Source organism: Acinonyx jubatus, chromosome E4 (assembly GCF_027475565.1).
Source record: "Acinonyx jubatus isolate Ajub_Pintada_27869175 chromosome E4, VMU_Ajub_asm_v1.0, whole genome shotgun sequence".
Lineage (NCBI taxonomy): Eukaryota > Metazoa > Chordata > Mammalia > Carnivora > Felidae > Acinonyx > Acinonyx jubatus.
The window spans coordinates 32610821-32624202 of NC_069395.1; the positions used below are offsets into that span (position 1 = coordinate 32610821).

The 13382-nt window shown below is 35.7% G+C and overlaps 1 protein-coding gene across 4 annotated transcripts in view; it reads left to right on the forward strand.

Moving 5' to 3' along the window:
* The window catches only part of ASPM (assembly factor for spindle microtubules), a 53148-nt gene that overhangs the window by 17221 nt on the left and 22545 nt on the right, over positions 1-13382 (forward strand). For 3 of the 4 annotated variants that reach the window (XR_008293366.1, XM_027074597.2, XM_027074599.2), the window contains exons 9-17: positions 52-182; positions 1143-1318; positions 3763-3908; positions 3997-4082; positions 4512-4733; positions 6042-6249; positions 6344-6489; positions 6599-6727; positions 11970-12164. Coding sequence is in view for 3 of the 4 variants with exons in the window: in XM_027074597.2 (XP_026930398.2) it covers positions 52-182; positions 1143-1318; positions 3763-3908; positions 3997-4082; positions 4512-4733; positions 6042-6249; positions 6344-6489; positions 6599-6727; positions 11970-12164 (1439 nt within the window). In the remaining variant the exon portion in view is untranslated. The remainder of the gene's footprint in view (positions 1-51; positions 183-1142; positions 1319-3762; positions 3909-3996; positions 4083-4511; positions 4734-6041; positions 6250-6343; positions 6490-6598; positions 6728-11969; positions 12165-13382) is intronic. The other variant, XM_027074598.2, reaches the window with a different exon arrangement.

The window sequence follows — 13382 nt, forward strand, 5'->3', positions numbered from 1 at the left end:
AACTTGTCTTTCACTGATTAACTTGCTGTGCTTTTTTGTACTTCATTGAAGGACATGAAGAAGCTTTGTCTAAGTTTACATTGAAAAAGTTGTTGTTGTTGGTTTGTTTCCTTGATTATGCCAAAATCTCCAGACTTATTGATCATGATCCTTGTCTCTTCTGTAAAGACGCTGAATTCAAGGTATAGCTTTCATTTCTTTTATATTTCACATTTAAGACTTTTGCTTGTTTCTGTTCTGTATTTTCTCCTTAAAAACTTTGAAGTTTCCCAAAGAACAGTAGCCTGGAGTGGAATAGTGTGTAGTCCGTCTTACTAGTAGTTCTAACCCCACCTAACTTAATGGTTGACCTTTCACCGGCACACCCTATTAACTTTGATTTGAGAATCAATGAAACTGTACTTCTGAGGAATTAACTTCGGGTTGGGGAGAGATTTCACTTCTAATTTAGCATATTATCAAATTAATACAGGGGCGCCTGGGTGGCTCAGTCAGTTGAGTGTCTGACTTCGGCTCAGGTCATGATCTCACGGTCTGTGAGTTCAAGGCTCACATCAGGCTCTGTGCTGACAGCTCCGAGCCTGGAGCTTGCTTCGGATTCTGTGTCTCCCTCTCTCTCTGACCCTCCCCCGTTCATGCTCTGTCTCTGTCTGTCTCAAAAATAAATAAACATTAAAAAAAAATTAATACTAATTTTTTGGAGTCTATTATTATGAGTAATTTTTTACAAGGCCTTAAATTAGAAATAGATGTTCATTATTACTGTATGATATAAAACCGACATTTTTTTTCTTTAAATGTTTATTTGTTTATTTTGGGAGAGAGAGAGAGAGAACACATGCAGGAATAGTGGAAGAGCAGAGAGAGAGAGAGAGAGAGAGAGAGAATCCCAAGCAGGCCCCGCACTGTCATCACAGAGCCTGATGTGGGGCTCAATCTCATGAACTCTGAGATCATGACCTGAACTGAAACCAAGAGTCAGACGCTTAACCAACTAAGCCACCCAGGCACGCCCTGACATTTTTTTTATACTACCATTAATTTTACTTTATTTCTATATGCTCAGAAATTTAAGAATTTGTTATTATTGTAAACAAAATTATAATCTTGGCATATAATACCTGCAACTTGTTTCTCCATAGACTAGTAAAGAAATTCTTCTGGCTTTTTCACGAGACTTCCTAAGTGGTGAAGGTGACCTTTCCCGTCACCTTAGCTTTTTGGGATTACCTGTTAACCATGTGCAGACACCATTTGATGAATTTGATTTTGCTGTTACAAATCTTGCCGTAGACTTGCAATGTGGAGTGCGTCTTGTGTAAGTATAAGAAATAGAATTATTTTCCTTAATGGAATAGACTAAAATTTTCTAGAAAACACTTTTCTGTATTTACACAGTCGTTCCTGCCCTTTCATATAATGCAATAAATTTCAGGATTAAAAAACTTGGGGTAAGTATCTCCAACACTTTGGTAAAATGTGTCAATTTTAAACCATGTCTCCTGTCCACATTTTTTTTTCCCATGCTGGCAGTGACTAGGGTCACTGTGAGTAGGAACTATTGATGCCCCAGAATAGGAGTTGGGACAAGCATGGAACTAATTAAAATATCAAACATTTAAGTATCACGTGTATCATCAATGATTTCATGAGTACTCCATCACTTGGGACCAATTGTAGCAGTATTAATAACCTTCTTTTACATATGAGGAAAAGTAAGATGAAGTGACAGGCCTTGCCCAAGTTTTATTTCATGATATTGAGACATAAACTCAGGATGTCTGGCTTCAAAGCACACAGCATCTGTCAGTAACAAACTAGAATCTTCGAAATTGGCTGTTATGCGAATTCAGTGTGCTGTTCCTGCTTTGGAAGGAGTGGTCGTGAGCATGGTACTATAGTTGACCGCTTTAAGATGTCCACATTGGAGACATTTGTCTTATTTCTACGAAACTCTCCAAATTTATGTTACATTTGACATTTGTGAGGAAGGGATCTCTGGAAAAATCCCCACTTCTTCAAAAGCAACATACATGTCACATGCTTCCTTCTAAATTAAATTTCCATGAACATTCTTTTCTGATCATATGTTCTCACAGCAAGGTAATAGCTTTTGAACTTTATTGTAGTTTTCTCTTACTTGAGCATTTTCCATAGAGGCTAGCGCATTGGCTGAAAATGTTTCACATGTTATTTTTGTATTTAATTTGTTCATTTCATAAATCCAAGCCGCCACATCTGTTTTCTGGCCAATAAGAATTGACATTTTTAGACTTTTTCCACTTTCCAGGAGGGACAGTGATTGGTTTCATGTTTAGTGCTATTTTCCACAATGAAAGACATTTTTTATGTTTTTACAAGAGTTACTGAGGACTTAGCAGTATTGAATATTGATGCTTTTTATTTGATCAGAACCTCTCACTAGTTAAGAGACTTGGCCATGCATACCAGATTTCTACTTTCTTCAGCGTCAGCAAAATGATCATAGATCTTTGAAGTTATTTGACAATGTTTGAGAATGGTTGATGTACTAATGCCATAGGTGATGAGGTGTCTGCTGTTACAGAAATGCTTCATATGTTGATTGGGCAGTTGACCTGGAATGATCTTAAGTTGCTTTCTAACCTTTAGAAATTATGGTTCTATAAACAATTCTGCCAAATTTTAGCTATATATAATAATCCATTGAAGCTTGCTTTTTCTATAGAAACACTAAAATACTAGTGACCTAGATGATATTAGGGGTTTGAATTTAAATTGGAGTATATGTGTCTTTTTGAGATAGGTGTTCATATTTTTACAATAATCTGGTGTATATAACAGGATGGCTTTGGAATTTGATAAAACTGAGTTTGAGTTCTGATCTCAGTTCTGTCATTATTAGCTATGTGACCACAAGCAATTTACTTAATTTGTCTGGGCTTTGGTTCCTTCATCTGCAAAAAAGTGGGATAATAATGCCTGATTGTGGGATTTGCTATGAGGACTAAGAAAAGACAGCACGTCCTTGATTTGTAGAATACAGTAGCCCCTCCATAAATACACTTTCTCCTTTCCTTTCACTGTAGAACTCTGTTATTTTGTTCATGTGTTCATTTATGTGTGTCTCATCTGTTTTTTTTTTTTTTTACATTCTGTTCATAGACCTCAAACCCCAGGCTTAAAATGAGAATGACTCTTATTTGCTAACTATGAAGCAACAGTTTTCAGATAGTTTTTTGGGATCTTTCTAACCTAAAATTCTTCAAATGTTGGAAATTTATGTGGGTGATAACTGTATTTAAATAAATTTCATCTTACGTATATATTTTATTTTGTTTTGTTTTTATATGTGTGTGTGGGGGGGTTAAGTTTATTTGTATTTATTTTGAGAGAGAGAGGGAGAGAGAGAGAGAGGGCACAAGCCAGGGAGGGGCAGAGAAAGAGGGAGAGAGAAAATCCCAAACAGATCCCATGCTATTAGCATGGAGCCCGACACGGGGCTCAGTCTCACAAACTGTGAGAATATGACTAGAACTTCACCGACTGAGCCACCCAAGCACCCCTGGTTTTTTTTGTTTTTTAGAGCAAAGTTAAGTTTATTTTTTCCTGTGATAAGGACAATCGTACACTGACAGATTCTTAGCATCTCAGTGTGGGGAAGGTAAGGACAGGGTATTTATGACATTTTGGGATATGGTTTGAGACCCATCTTTTGATGCAGGGGGCTTTTCCTATATATTTTTATATGACAGTCTCATCTGAAAATTCCTTTATTCTTAGGCGAATCATGGAACTTCTCACACGGGACTGGAATCTCTCAAAGAAACTCAGGATCCCTGCAATAAGTCGTCTTCAGAAGATGCACAATGTCGACATTGTTCTTCAAATTCTTAGATCACGAGGAATTCAATTAAATGATGAACATGGTAAAAATTGAGTAAAGATAAAAATTTTTCTTCTCACCAAAAATTGATATATACATAGATTGTGCTAACAAACTGATTTCATTTACAGGAAATGCAATCCTATCTAAGGATATTGTGGATAGGCACAGAGAAAAAACTCTTGCGTTACTTTGGAAAATAGCATTTGCTTTTCAGGTATTGTACATTTTGTAAATTTTGCACTTTTTGTCAATTTTCAGTACTGATTTATAGAAGCATTTTGCATCAGATAAGGACTAGCAAAATTACTAGGGTTTATTCTGTCCCAGGAACTGTGGTAATTGCTTTATATATATTCCAATTTAATCTTCACAACACCCGTGTAAGGTAAGTGTTGTCATTACCTCATAGGTAAGAAAACCAAAGCTAAAAGTTACCTTATTGATAGGAAGCAGAGATGAGACTAGAACCCAGGATCGTGTGGTCCCAAATCTTCTGTGTGATTCACATGACCCACATTAACCACTATGCATTCCACTGCTTCATAAACTATGTTTATAGGAAACATAGGAAAAGACTAACTTTGTGGGTTACAAATGACACATGAAAAACATAAAGAGACTTATCTTTTTTTGTGTGTTTCAGGTGGATATTTCCCTTAATTTAGACCAGTTGAAAGAAGAAATTGACTTTTTAAAACACACACAGAGTCTGAAGAAAACAACGTCTGCACTGTCATGCCATTCTGATGCTATTATCAATAAGGAAAAAGACAAAAAGAATAGTGGTTCCTTTGAACGATATAGTGAGAGCATAAAGCTGTTGATGGATTGGGTAAATGCTGTTTGTGCTTTCTATAATAAAAAGGTAAGTTTCTTTGTTTTGTTTTGTTTTACTTCAGTGTCTTTAAATACATTTTGGTTAAAGTCAGACTTCAATTCCTAAAATATTTCATTGCATTTCTTAAATAATTTAGTGTATATATGAGCAAACTTGTCCTCAAATGAGTGAGGATATTTTCACTTACTGTATTTAATCTGTCACCAATTGTGTAATGCACGATTACTAAGAAAAATTGTTCTAGTCAGGAGTTTTAATAGGAGACCCTTGTATAAAACTGGGACACCTAAGGATCACACCCTTTTTATAAAGGTAAATTCAAATAAACCCATCATGCAGGAAGGATCAATAGAGAACCTGACCGCTGGGTACAAGGAGGAAGAAAAAATCTAAGTTGAGTGTTTTATTAGACTGATACTATATTTCTGTGTGAACTATACCTTTAATTGTAAATATGTAAAAATGAATAAAATATCTGGTAGGGAATATGAAGCCAGAAAAATGATACAGAATACATGTAACTGAATATAGTAAAGTATTATACCTTGAACGACTCTGGTTATAGAAAAAAAAGTCAGATAGATGGATCATCTTCTACGTTTTAACTAAATATTAGAGAGCCACTAAAGATTAGCGGAGAGTGTGTTCCAAACCTTTCTCTTAACTTCTGGTGTTGCTGGCAATCCTTGGCATTCCTTCACTTACAGATACATTATTCCAATCTCCACCTCTGTTCTCACATAGCATCTTCCTGTGTCTGCCTCTGTGTCTCTCTCCATATAAGGATACCAGACATACTGATACTGAGAACCCACACTACTGCAGTATGACCTCATCTCAACAAATTAAATCTGCAGTGAGTCTATATCTAAATAATGTGACATTCTCACGTCCTAGGAAGGACACGAATTTTTTAGGGATCCTATTTCTCCCAGCACAATAATCAAAAAAATTTTTTCATGTTTATTTATTTTTGAGAGAGAGACAGAGCATGAACAGGGGAGGGGAAGAGAGAGGGAGGGAGACCCAGACACGAAGCAGGCTTCAGGCTCTGAGCTGTCAGCACAGAGCCCAACTCAGGGCTCGAACTCATGAAATCTGGAGATCATGACCTGAGCCGAAGTTGGACACTCAACCAACCGAGCCACTCAAATTTTGTTTTTGAAATAGAATTTTATAATTGAGAATTTGGCTATAAATATAGTATTCTTCTAGGTCCTATTAACACCTAATGTGATATTCTCAGCTGTTAAAAGGAAATATGGACCGTAAAACCACTAATAACCTATATTACTATATAATCCCAGTTAATTATGTTTCTGGTATTTCCATCAGGTGGAGAATTTTACAGTGTCTTTCTCAGATGGGCGTGTGTTATGTTACCTGATCCATCACTACCATCCTTACTATGTGCCTTTTGATGCTATATGTCAGCGCACTACTCAGACCGTAGAATGCACCCAGACTGGTTCAGTGGTGTTAAATTCATCCTCTGAATCCGATGGAAGTTCTCTGGATTTGTCTCTTAAAGCACTTGATCATGGTTAGTCCCTTTTGGCTGATGAACGTTTCAAGTTTTTTCTTTGCCGTGTGAGATTTTTGACTGGACCTGTCTAATCTCTTTTTAATTTGCATAGTAGAAAACACTTCAGAACTATACAAAGAACTGCTAGAAAATGAGAAGAAAAATTTTCAGTTGGTTAGGTCTGCAGTTAGAGACCTTGGTGGAATACCTGCTATGATTCATCATTCAGATATGTCCAATACGATTCCTGACGAAAAGGTAAGTAAAAGAAGAGTTTCTAACTAAGAATAAGAGTCTCAGAAGGTGACAGTAAAAGTTGCACAATCTCTGTTAAACATCTGCTTTCATCTCTTCTGTTGTCTCTTAGGTGGTTATTACCTATTTGTCATTTCTTTGTGCAAGACTTTTGGATCTTTGTAAAGAAACAAGAGCTGCTCGACTTATACAGACAACTTGGAGAAAATACAAACTAAAAACAGACCTAAAACGTCATCAGGTACTACTAAAAAATGAAAACACCGTAATGTGAATTGTACTTCGCAAAATGCCAGTTGGTTGATTCCTGATAGGATTTTTATGTTTTATTGATGTGTGAAATTATGGACATAATTTTTGTAATTGTATGTGTTTTGAGTTAGGGATGGATATTTCTCCCTAACTCCTGATGTTTGCTTCAGTGGATGTGTCTTCCAGCCGCTTTCCCCAAGTTTGCTCCGGGGGAAGTAGAATAACTTACTTCCTTTGTAAATTTGTAAAAGTAAACTCAGGAGACCTGACTCAGCCATTTGCTTCTTCTTGGAATCTAACGTATCTCCAGGGAACAGGAGCTTTCCATGAGGTTTTCATGCTGTGTTCGGGGAGGCTTGATCTTGGTGCTGGAGTGGCCCTTGGGTCTAGGCATCTAGTGTCTGGTTTTGTAGTTCAGTTAGCCAGTTCATTCTGTCTGTCATGAAACTGTTTTCCAGTGTTTTCTTTATTAGTTTATTTTTTTTTTAATGTTTATTTATTTTTGAGAGAGAGAGTGGGGGAGAGAGAGAGAGAGACATGGAGCATGAGTGGGGGAAGGGCAGACAGAGAGGGAGACACAGAATCTGAAACAGGCTCTCGGCTCTGAGCTGTCAGCACAGAGCCCGATGCGGGGCTCGAACCCACGAACTGTGAGATCATGACCTGAGCCCAAGTCAGATGCTTAACTGACTGAGCCACCCAGGCTCCCCTCTTTATTAGTTTAAAAGTGGTACTTTGGTTTCTGTTGTTTTATTTCTCAAGATATTTAGGACCTGGCATAGGGATAGGAATGTTACTTATTATTTCCCTTTGTGACCCTAATACTATACAACTTTGTATTAACATAAGTGATTTTTTTAGTTTCGAGAAAAATGTGGTTTTTAACCATCTGTTAAGTGGTGTTGATCAAGTTGAACAAACTATTTTAGTCCTTTTTTCTACCTACTCCTTCCACTAATAATCCTATATTCACTTATTTGGAAAATCAAACAAAATAAAATGAGCAACCATGCTTGATACATTTATCAGGTATTTCAGAAATACATTCCACCCGATACTGCTCCTCAATTTTGAGTTACTGTGCATTTAGGATAGAGTCCTTAATAACTCTATAAAAACAGTTACATTTTGGCAACTCTTACACATACCATGTATTTTGTCATAGTTTATCAGACTCAGAAATAACATTAATTGAAACTTGCTTTCACCCTACTCAAACTCTTGGTAGTAACTTTTGGGAGCTAGGCAGTGGCTTATACTCACAAATGGTCTTTTCTGCTGTCATATCTTCTTTGTGCCTTCTTTTGCCCTCCATCTTCTCAGTATCTGCCTCCTTGCCCACATATCCCTTCAAGGATAACTTTTGTACTTTTGGAAGCTTGTAGGAGAATTGCTTTAGGAGAGTTTTCAGCGAAGACTCTTTCCTGGATAGTTCTCAAATTATTTCATTAATTCTGTTTATATGATATTAAATAAGATATTTAAAATCCCAAGAAACAGATATTTATCAGAATTTGTGGGAGGTCGGTGAGTGGCAAATGAAATCTTCATTTTCCTGCTCGAGATGATCTTGTTTTAAGAAGCTATAAACTGCAAAGATTTCTTAGCTCTTTGCTGGTGAGATCTCTTTTCCTGATTTATTTCTTTGATGTAAGTAGTAGAAATTTCCCTATTTTTTAGAGACCACTGCTTTTCTCCTTTCTCAAGTGACCATGTTCCCTCTCTTATACAATTATGCTAACACCCAATTATATCTTTTCATTTGCTATTTGGAACATTAAGCAGTAGGTTCCCTGTATATTCTCATAGAAATATTATAAGCTAATAAACCTATAAATACCAACTTGAGATAGCTGATTTTTCAGGTGTTAAATTTACTTTCATGTCACTGTTGTAATTCGTATAAACTATCCATTGAGAATAGAATGGCCCAAGTTCTTGCAGAGACAAGTGAAAATTGACTAATGGCCCAATTACCTAATGAATGAAGCAGGATTGTCCAAGGGTCCCCTGACCCGTTCTACCGTTTAGTTCTTCCCGTCAAAGTGTTGGCACAAACTGCAAAGCAAAGTAAATCCCTGTGTTTGGCTCATATGCAAGGTAAAATAAAACAAGCCTGTAACAGGTTGGCTGTTGGCTGTCCAACAGCATAGGATTTAAAATGATGACGGTGGTCTAATTTAGAAAGCAGTCAGTGACTGCCAGCATTGGAACTTTCACCATCAGTTTGTATAAGTTTTCAAAGTTGCTAATTTCATCACATGTTCACCTCCTTGAATTTGTCTCCTTTACATCTGTAGCTTCCCTAATGTCACATAAAATCGTTCCATTTACTTTGCTTGAGATTGAGATAGCCTTCAAACAGGAAAGTGTCAACTTACCTTAGCCTACTGTATCTAAGAATGCCCCTTGCTCTTAGAACTTTTGACTCAAATGCAACTTTTGACTCCATTTTTTTAAGCTAATAGGGAATGCTTTTTTAAACCCAGTTTTTAAAAATTGTGGTGAAGAACACATATCATAAAACTTACCGTCTTAACTTTTTTTCAGCATACAATTCAATAGTGTTAAGCGTGTTTACATTGCTATGAAACAGAGCTCCAGAATTTGTTTAACTTGCACAACTGAAATTGTGCTCATGAAATAACTCCCGTTTCCCTCTCCCCCAGCCCTGGAAATCATCGTGCTACTTTCTATTTCTATGAAGGGTGACTATTTTAGATGCCTCATATATGTGAAGTCATGCGATATTTGCCCTTTTGTCAGTGGATCATTTCACCTAGTGTATGTCCTCAAGGTTCACCCATGTTGTAGCTTGTGGAAGAATTTCCTTCATTTTAAAGGCTGCATAGTATTCCATTGTGTGTATATACCACATTTGGTTTATACATTCATCTTTCACTGGGCATTTGGGTTATTCCCACCTGTGGGTTCTTGTGAATAATGCCTCTGAACATGGGTGTGTCTCTTTGAGACTGTACTTTCAGTTTTTTGGAATATGTACCCAGAAGTGGGATTGCTGGACATATGGTAGTTTCAGTTTTAAACTTTTTTTGAAGAACTGCCATACTATTTCATTGCATTTTACAATCCCGCCAATAGTGCATGAGGATTCCAGCTTCTCCACATCCCTGCCAATACTCGTTAATAGTACAGAGATATCTCATTGTGGTTTTGATTTGCGTTTCTCTGATAATTGGTGTTGTTGAGCATCTTTTCATTTGTGTGTTAGCCATTTGTATGTCAGGCTATCGGATATTTCTGTTGTTGAGTTATAGGAATTCTTTATATATTCTAGGTACAAGTACCTTATTACATATATGATTTGCAAACATTTTTTTTCTCATTCTGTAGATGGTTTTTCTCTCTGTTGATTGTGTCCTTCGCAGAAAATAATTTTTTTGTTTGATGTAACCCCATTTGTCTACTCTTTGTTTTTGTTGCTTGTGCTTTTGGTGTCATCCTATTAATCATTGCTAAATCCAATGTTAATCAAATTTTTCTCTATGTTTTCTATAAGTAGTTTTATAGTTTTAGGTCCTACATTTAGGACTTTAGTCCATTGGGAGTTAATTTATATGGCATAAGAAAAGGGTCTAACTTCTTTCTTTTGTATATGGATATCTAGTTTTTCCAGCATCATTTACTAAAGAGACTGTTCTTTTCCCATAGATCATTCTTGGTACCCTTGTCAAGAATCATTTATCCACATATATGAGGGTATATTTGTGGACTCTCTATTCTGTGCCATTGGTCTATATGCCTGTCTTTCTGCTAGGACCACACTGTTTGATTATCGTAGCTCTGAAATATGTTTTGAAATTGTGGCAGGGGGGATGCTTTTAATTTGGCTATCTGTAGCCTTAAAGTCCATATGCTTCACATGGGACTTACTGACAGTGATATTAGATGGCTTACTGAGTTTGTTGGACATAATTCCGCAGCCCAGTTTTAGAATTGTCTAGTCTTTTCTCAGAAGTGATCTAATATATAACTCTCACCATTTGTTAGTATTTGTTTCAATCCATTAACTACATTTTTCCTTTCTTAGAGTGGCAGTTTGATCCCTTCCGTAAGTGAATGTGTTCCCATACTGTGCAGTTTCCACTCAACAACTGATTAGGATTAATTAATAACTAGAACCTATAGCTAATATCTGTGTAGAGCCCACCCTTGGATGGTGAGCTGTCCCATTTAGGTACAAAGAGGTTGTCACACATGCTATAAATTGTTCTTGCCATAAGAGGGAATGACTTCTATTCTAGTTTCCAGTTCAGGTAACTGAAATGATAAATCTAGCCTTGAAGAGTTTGGCAAAGTGATTGCCTAGTTCAAATCCTGGTTATCTTACCAGTGGACTGACAATCTACTTGACTGCTCTGTCTCAGTTTCCTCATAGTCATAAAATTAGTACCTGTTCATCTGCTCTTACAGTTGTGTGAGATTTAGATGAACCATTCATGAAGCGTTTAGAATGGTGCCTAGTGCCTAGTAAGTATTTAACATATGTTGTTTTTCTTAGTAATGCATTATTAGGAGTCATGGATCTAGAGACATGTAGGGTACCAGCCTATAGTGCTCCCAGGGTAGGTGGCTCCTCTTTGAGCACCTATGCTGTCGGGCATAGGTCCTGATACCACTTCTCATAATCCAATATTCTTATCTTTTGAGTGTCTATGCTGTAAAACCGTTGTAGCCTGTACTAAAAGTGGTATTTTGCTGCTTCTCTCTTTTTGTTAATTCTTTTGTTCAAGTTGTAACAAAACAATACTATATTCTATTGTAAGGCATTTTGTTTATTTTAGGCTCTCTTCCCCAACACCCCCCCATAGTCCCCCTCTTTTTAAAAAATCAAGCATGAATCTGGGCCATAATCTGATAAACATACCGTATTTAAATTACCTTTACATTTATTATTGACAAACTGTGGTATATCAAACATGTGTATGATCTTTATTTTAGACTTATATTTACTAGGAATTTTTGTTTCATCCTATAAATATATATGCAAATCCACCTATCGGACCATTCATCATTCTCAGAATTATCTTTACTCCAAAGATGAGCCTATCTTAAGTCTGAGGAATGTTTTATTTTCAGGATCAATTTGATTAATATTTAACAAATTATTTTCTTACAAATAATGGTTTAGGGTCTTAAGTAATTAAGTTTTTGATTCATATTTGCTTGTTTTTGTTTTTTTCTTTTTTTTTTTTTTTTTTTTTTTTTAGGAGAGAGACAAAGCTGCAAGAATCATTCAATCAGCTGTAATCAGTTTTCTATCTAAACAACGATTGAAAAAGGAGATTAATGCAGCACTGGCCATTCAGAAACATTGGCGAAGACTCTTAGCACAAAGAAAGTTATTAATGTTAAAAAAGGAAAAACTAGAAAAAGTTCAAAATAAATCAGCATCAGTTATTCAGGTATAGCATCCTGGTATTTTGAATTTAAAAAGTTTTAATGACATTTTTAAGAAAGAAAGTAAAATATAAAGTTTTAAAGTATCTCTTAGGCTTTCATGTTTTTCTCGTACTTTAACAAATATTTAATACTTTCCTACTACCTACTACTATGATCAGCATAAGGCTCAAACAAATCAAAATGCTTCCTTTGCTTTGAAGGAGCGAATAGTCTTAATTCTTTACCCCTTCTGTCTTTGTTTTATATTAGAGGTTTGCAGTCTTCTCCATGGGACATGCTGACCCACTGTACCATTTTACTTTGTATGTCCACAAACTCTACCACGCTCTTTTTTTAATCTTTACTATGAGTCCTGGAAACTTCTTTTGGGATAAATGTGTGCGTTTTCCTCTGTAGCCCACTTAGTTGGTATATAATGAAATATTACTTATAATCTATATATAGAATGCCTATGTTAGTTTCCTGCTTAGAAAAAATTTTTAACATATCTACTTTACATAATAGACATATTATTCCATTCCACATATCTTCGTGTGAGGTTTTGATATTAGATTCTATTTTGATAACATCGGAGAGGTGTACTATTTAAATTTGCCTATGTAAATGTCATTGAAGCTTCACCCCATAATTTTATATTTTATAAATTCGGAAATTTTTGTGTCTGGCTACTACTGTTGATAAGTGAAGGATTCTGATTTAACAAATTATCTTTTTTGAACCATTTTTAAATGTGAAATATTACTCATAGAAAATTGCACAAAACACAAATGTAGAGCCTGATAGTTTTTCACAAAGTGAATACCCATGTAACCACCACCTAGGTCAAGAAATAGAATATTGTCAGCTTCTCAGAAGCCATTTCTCAGTCCATTAGCGTCCTCACCCCAGCCCAAAGTAACCATTATTCTAATATATGCTAATCATGCCTTTTTTCTACACATCTTTAAACACTATCATTTTGTCTTGCCTGTTTTTTTTTTTTTTTAATTTTATCTAGATGGGTCCAAACAATGTAAATTCTTTTATTCTACATTATTAAATTTGTGATATTCATTAGTGTTGAGTTTAACTGTGGTTTAACTTTCAGTCTCTAATATTCTGTAATTTACTTATAATGTTTTAATTATTTATGCATCTCTATATAGTAAGAGAAATAATGTGCTGTACACATTATTTCCCATCAGACTGAAGAGTAGAAACAGAACCACAATTGACACATA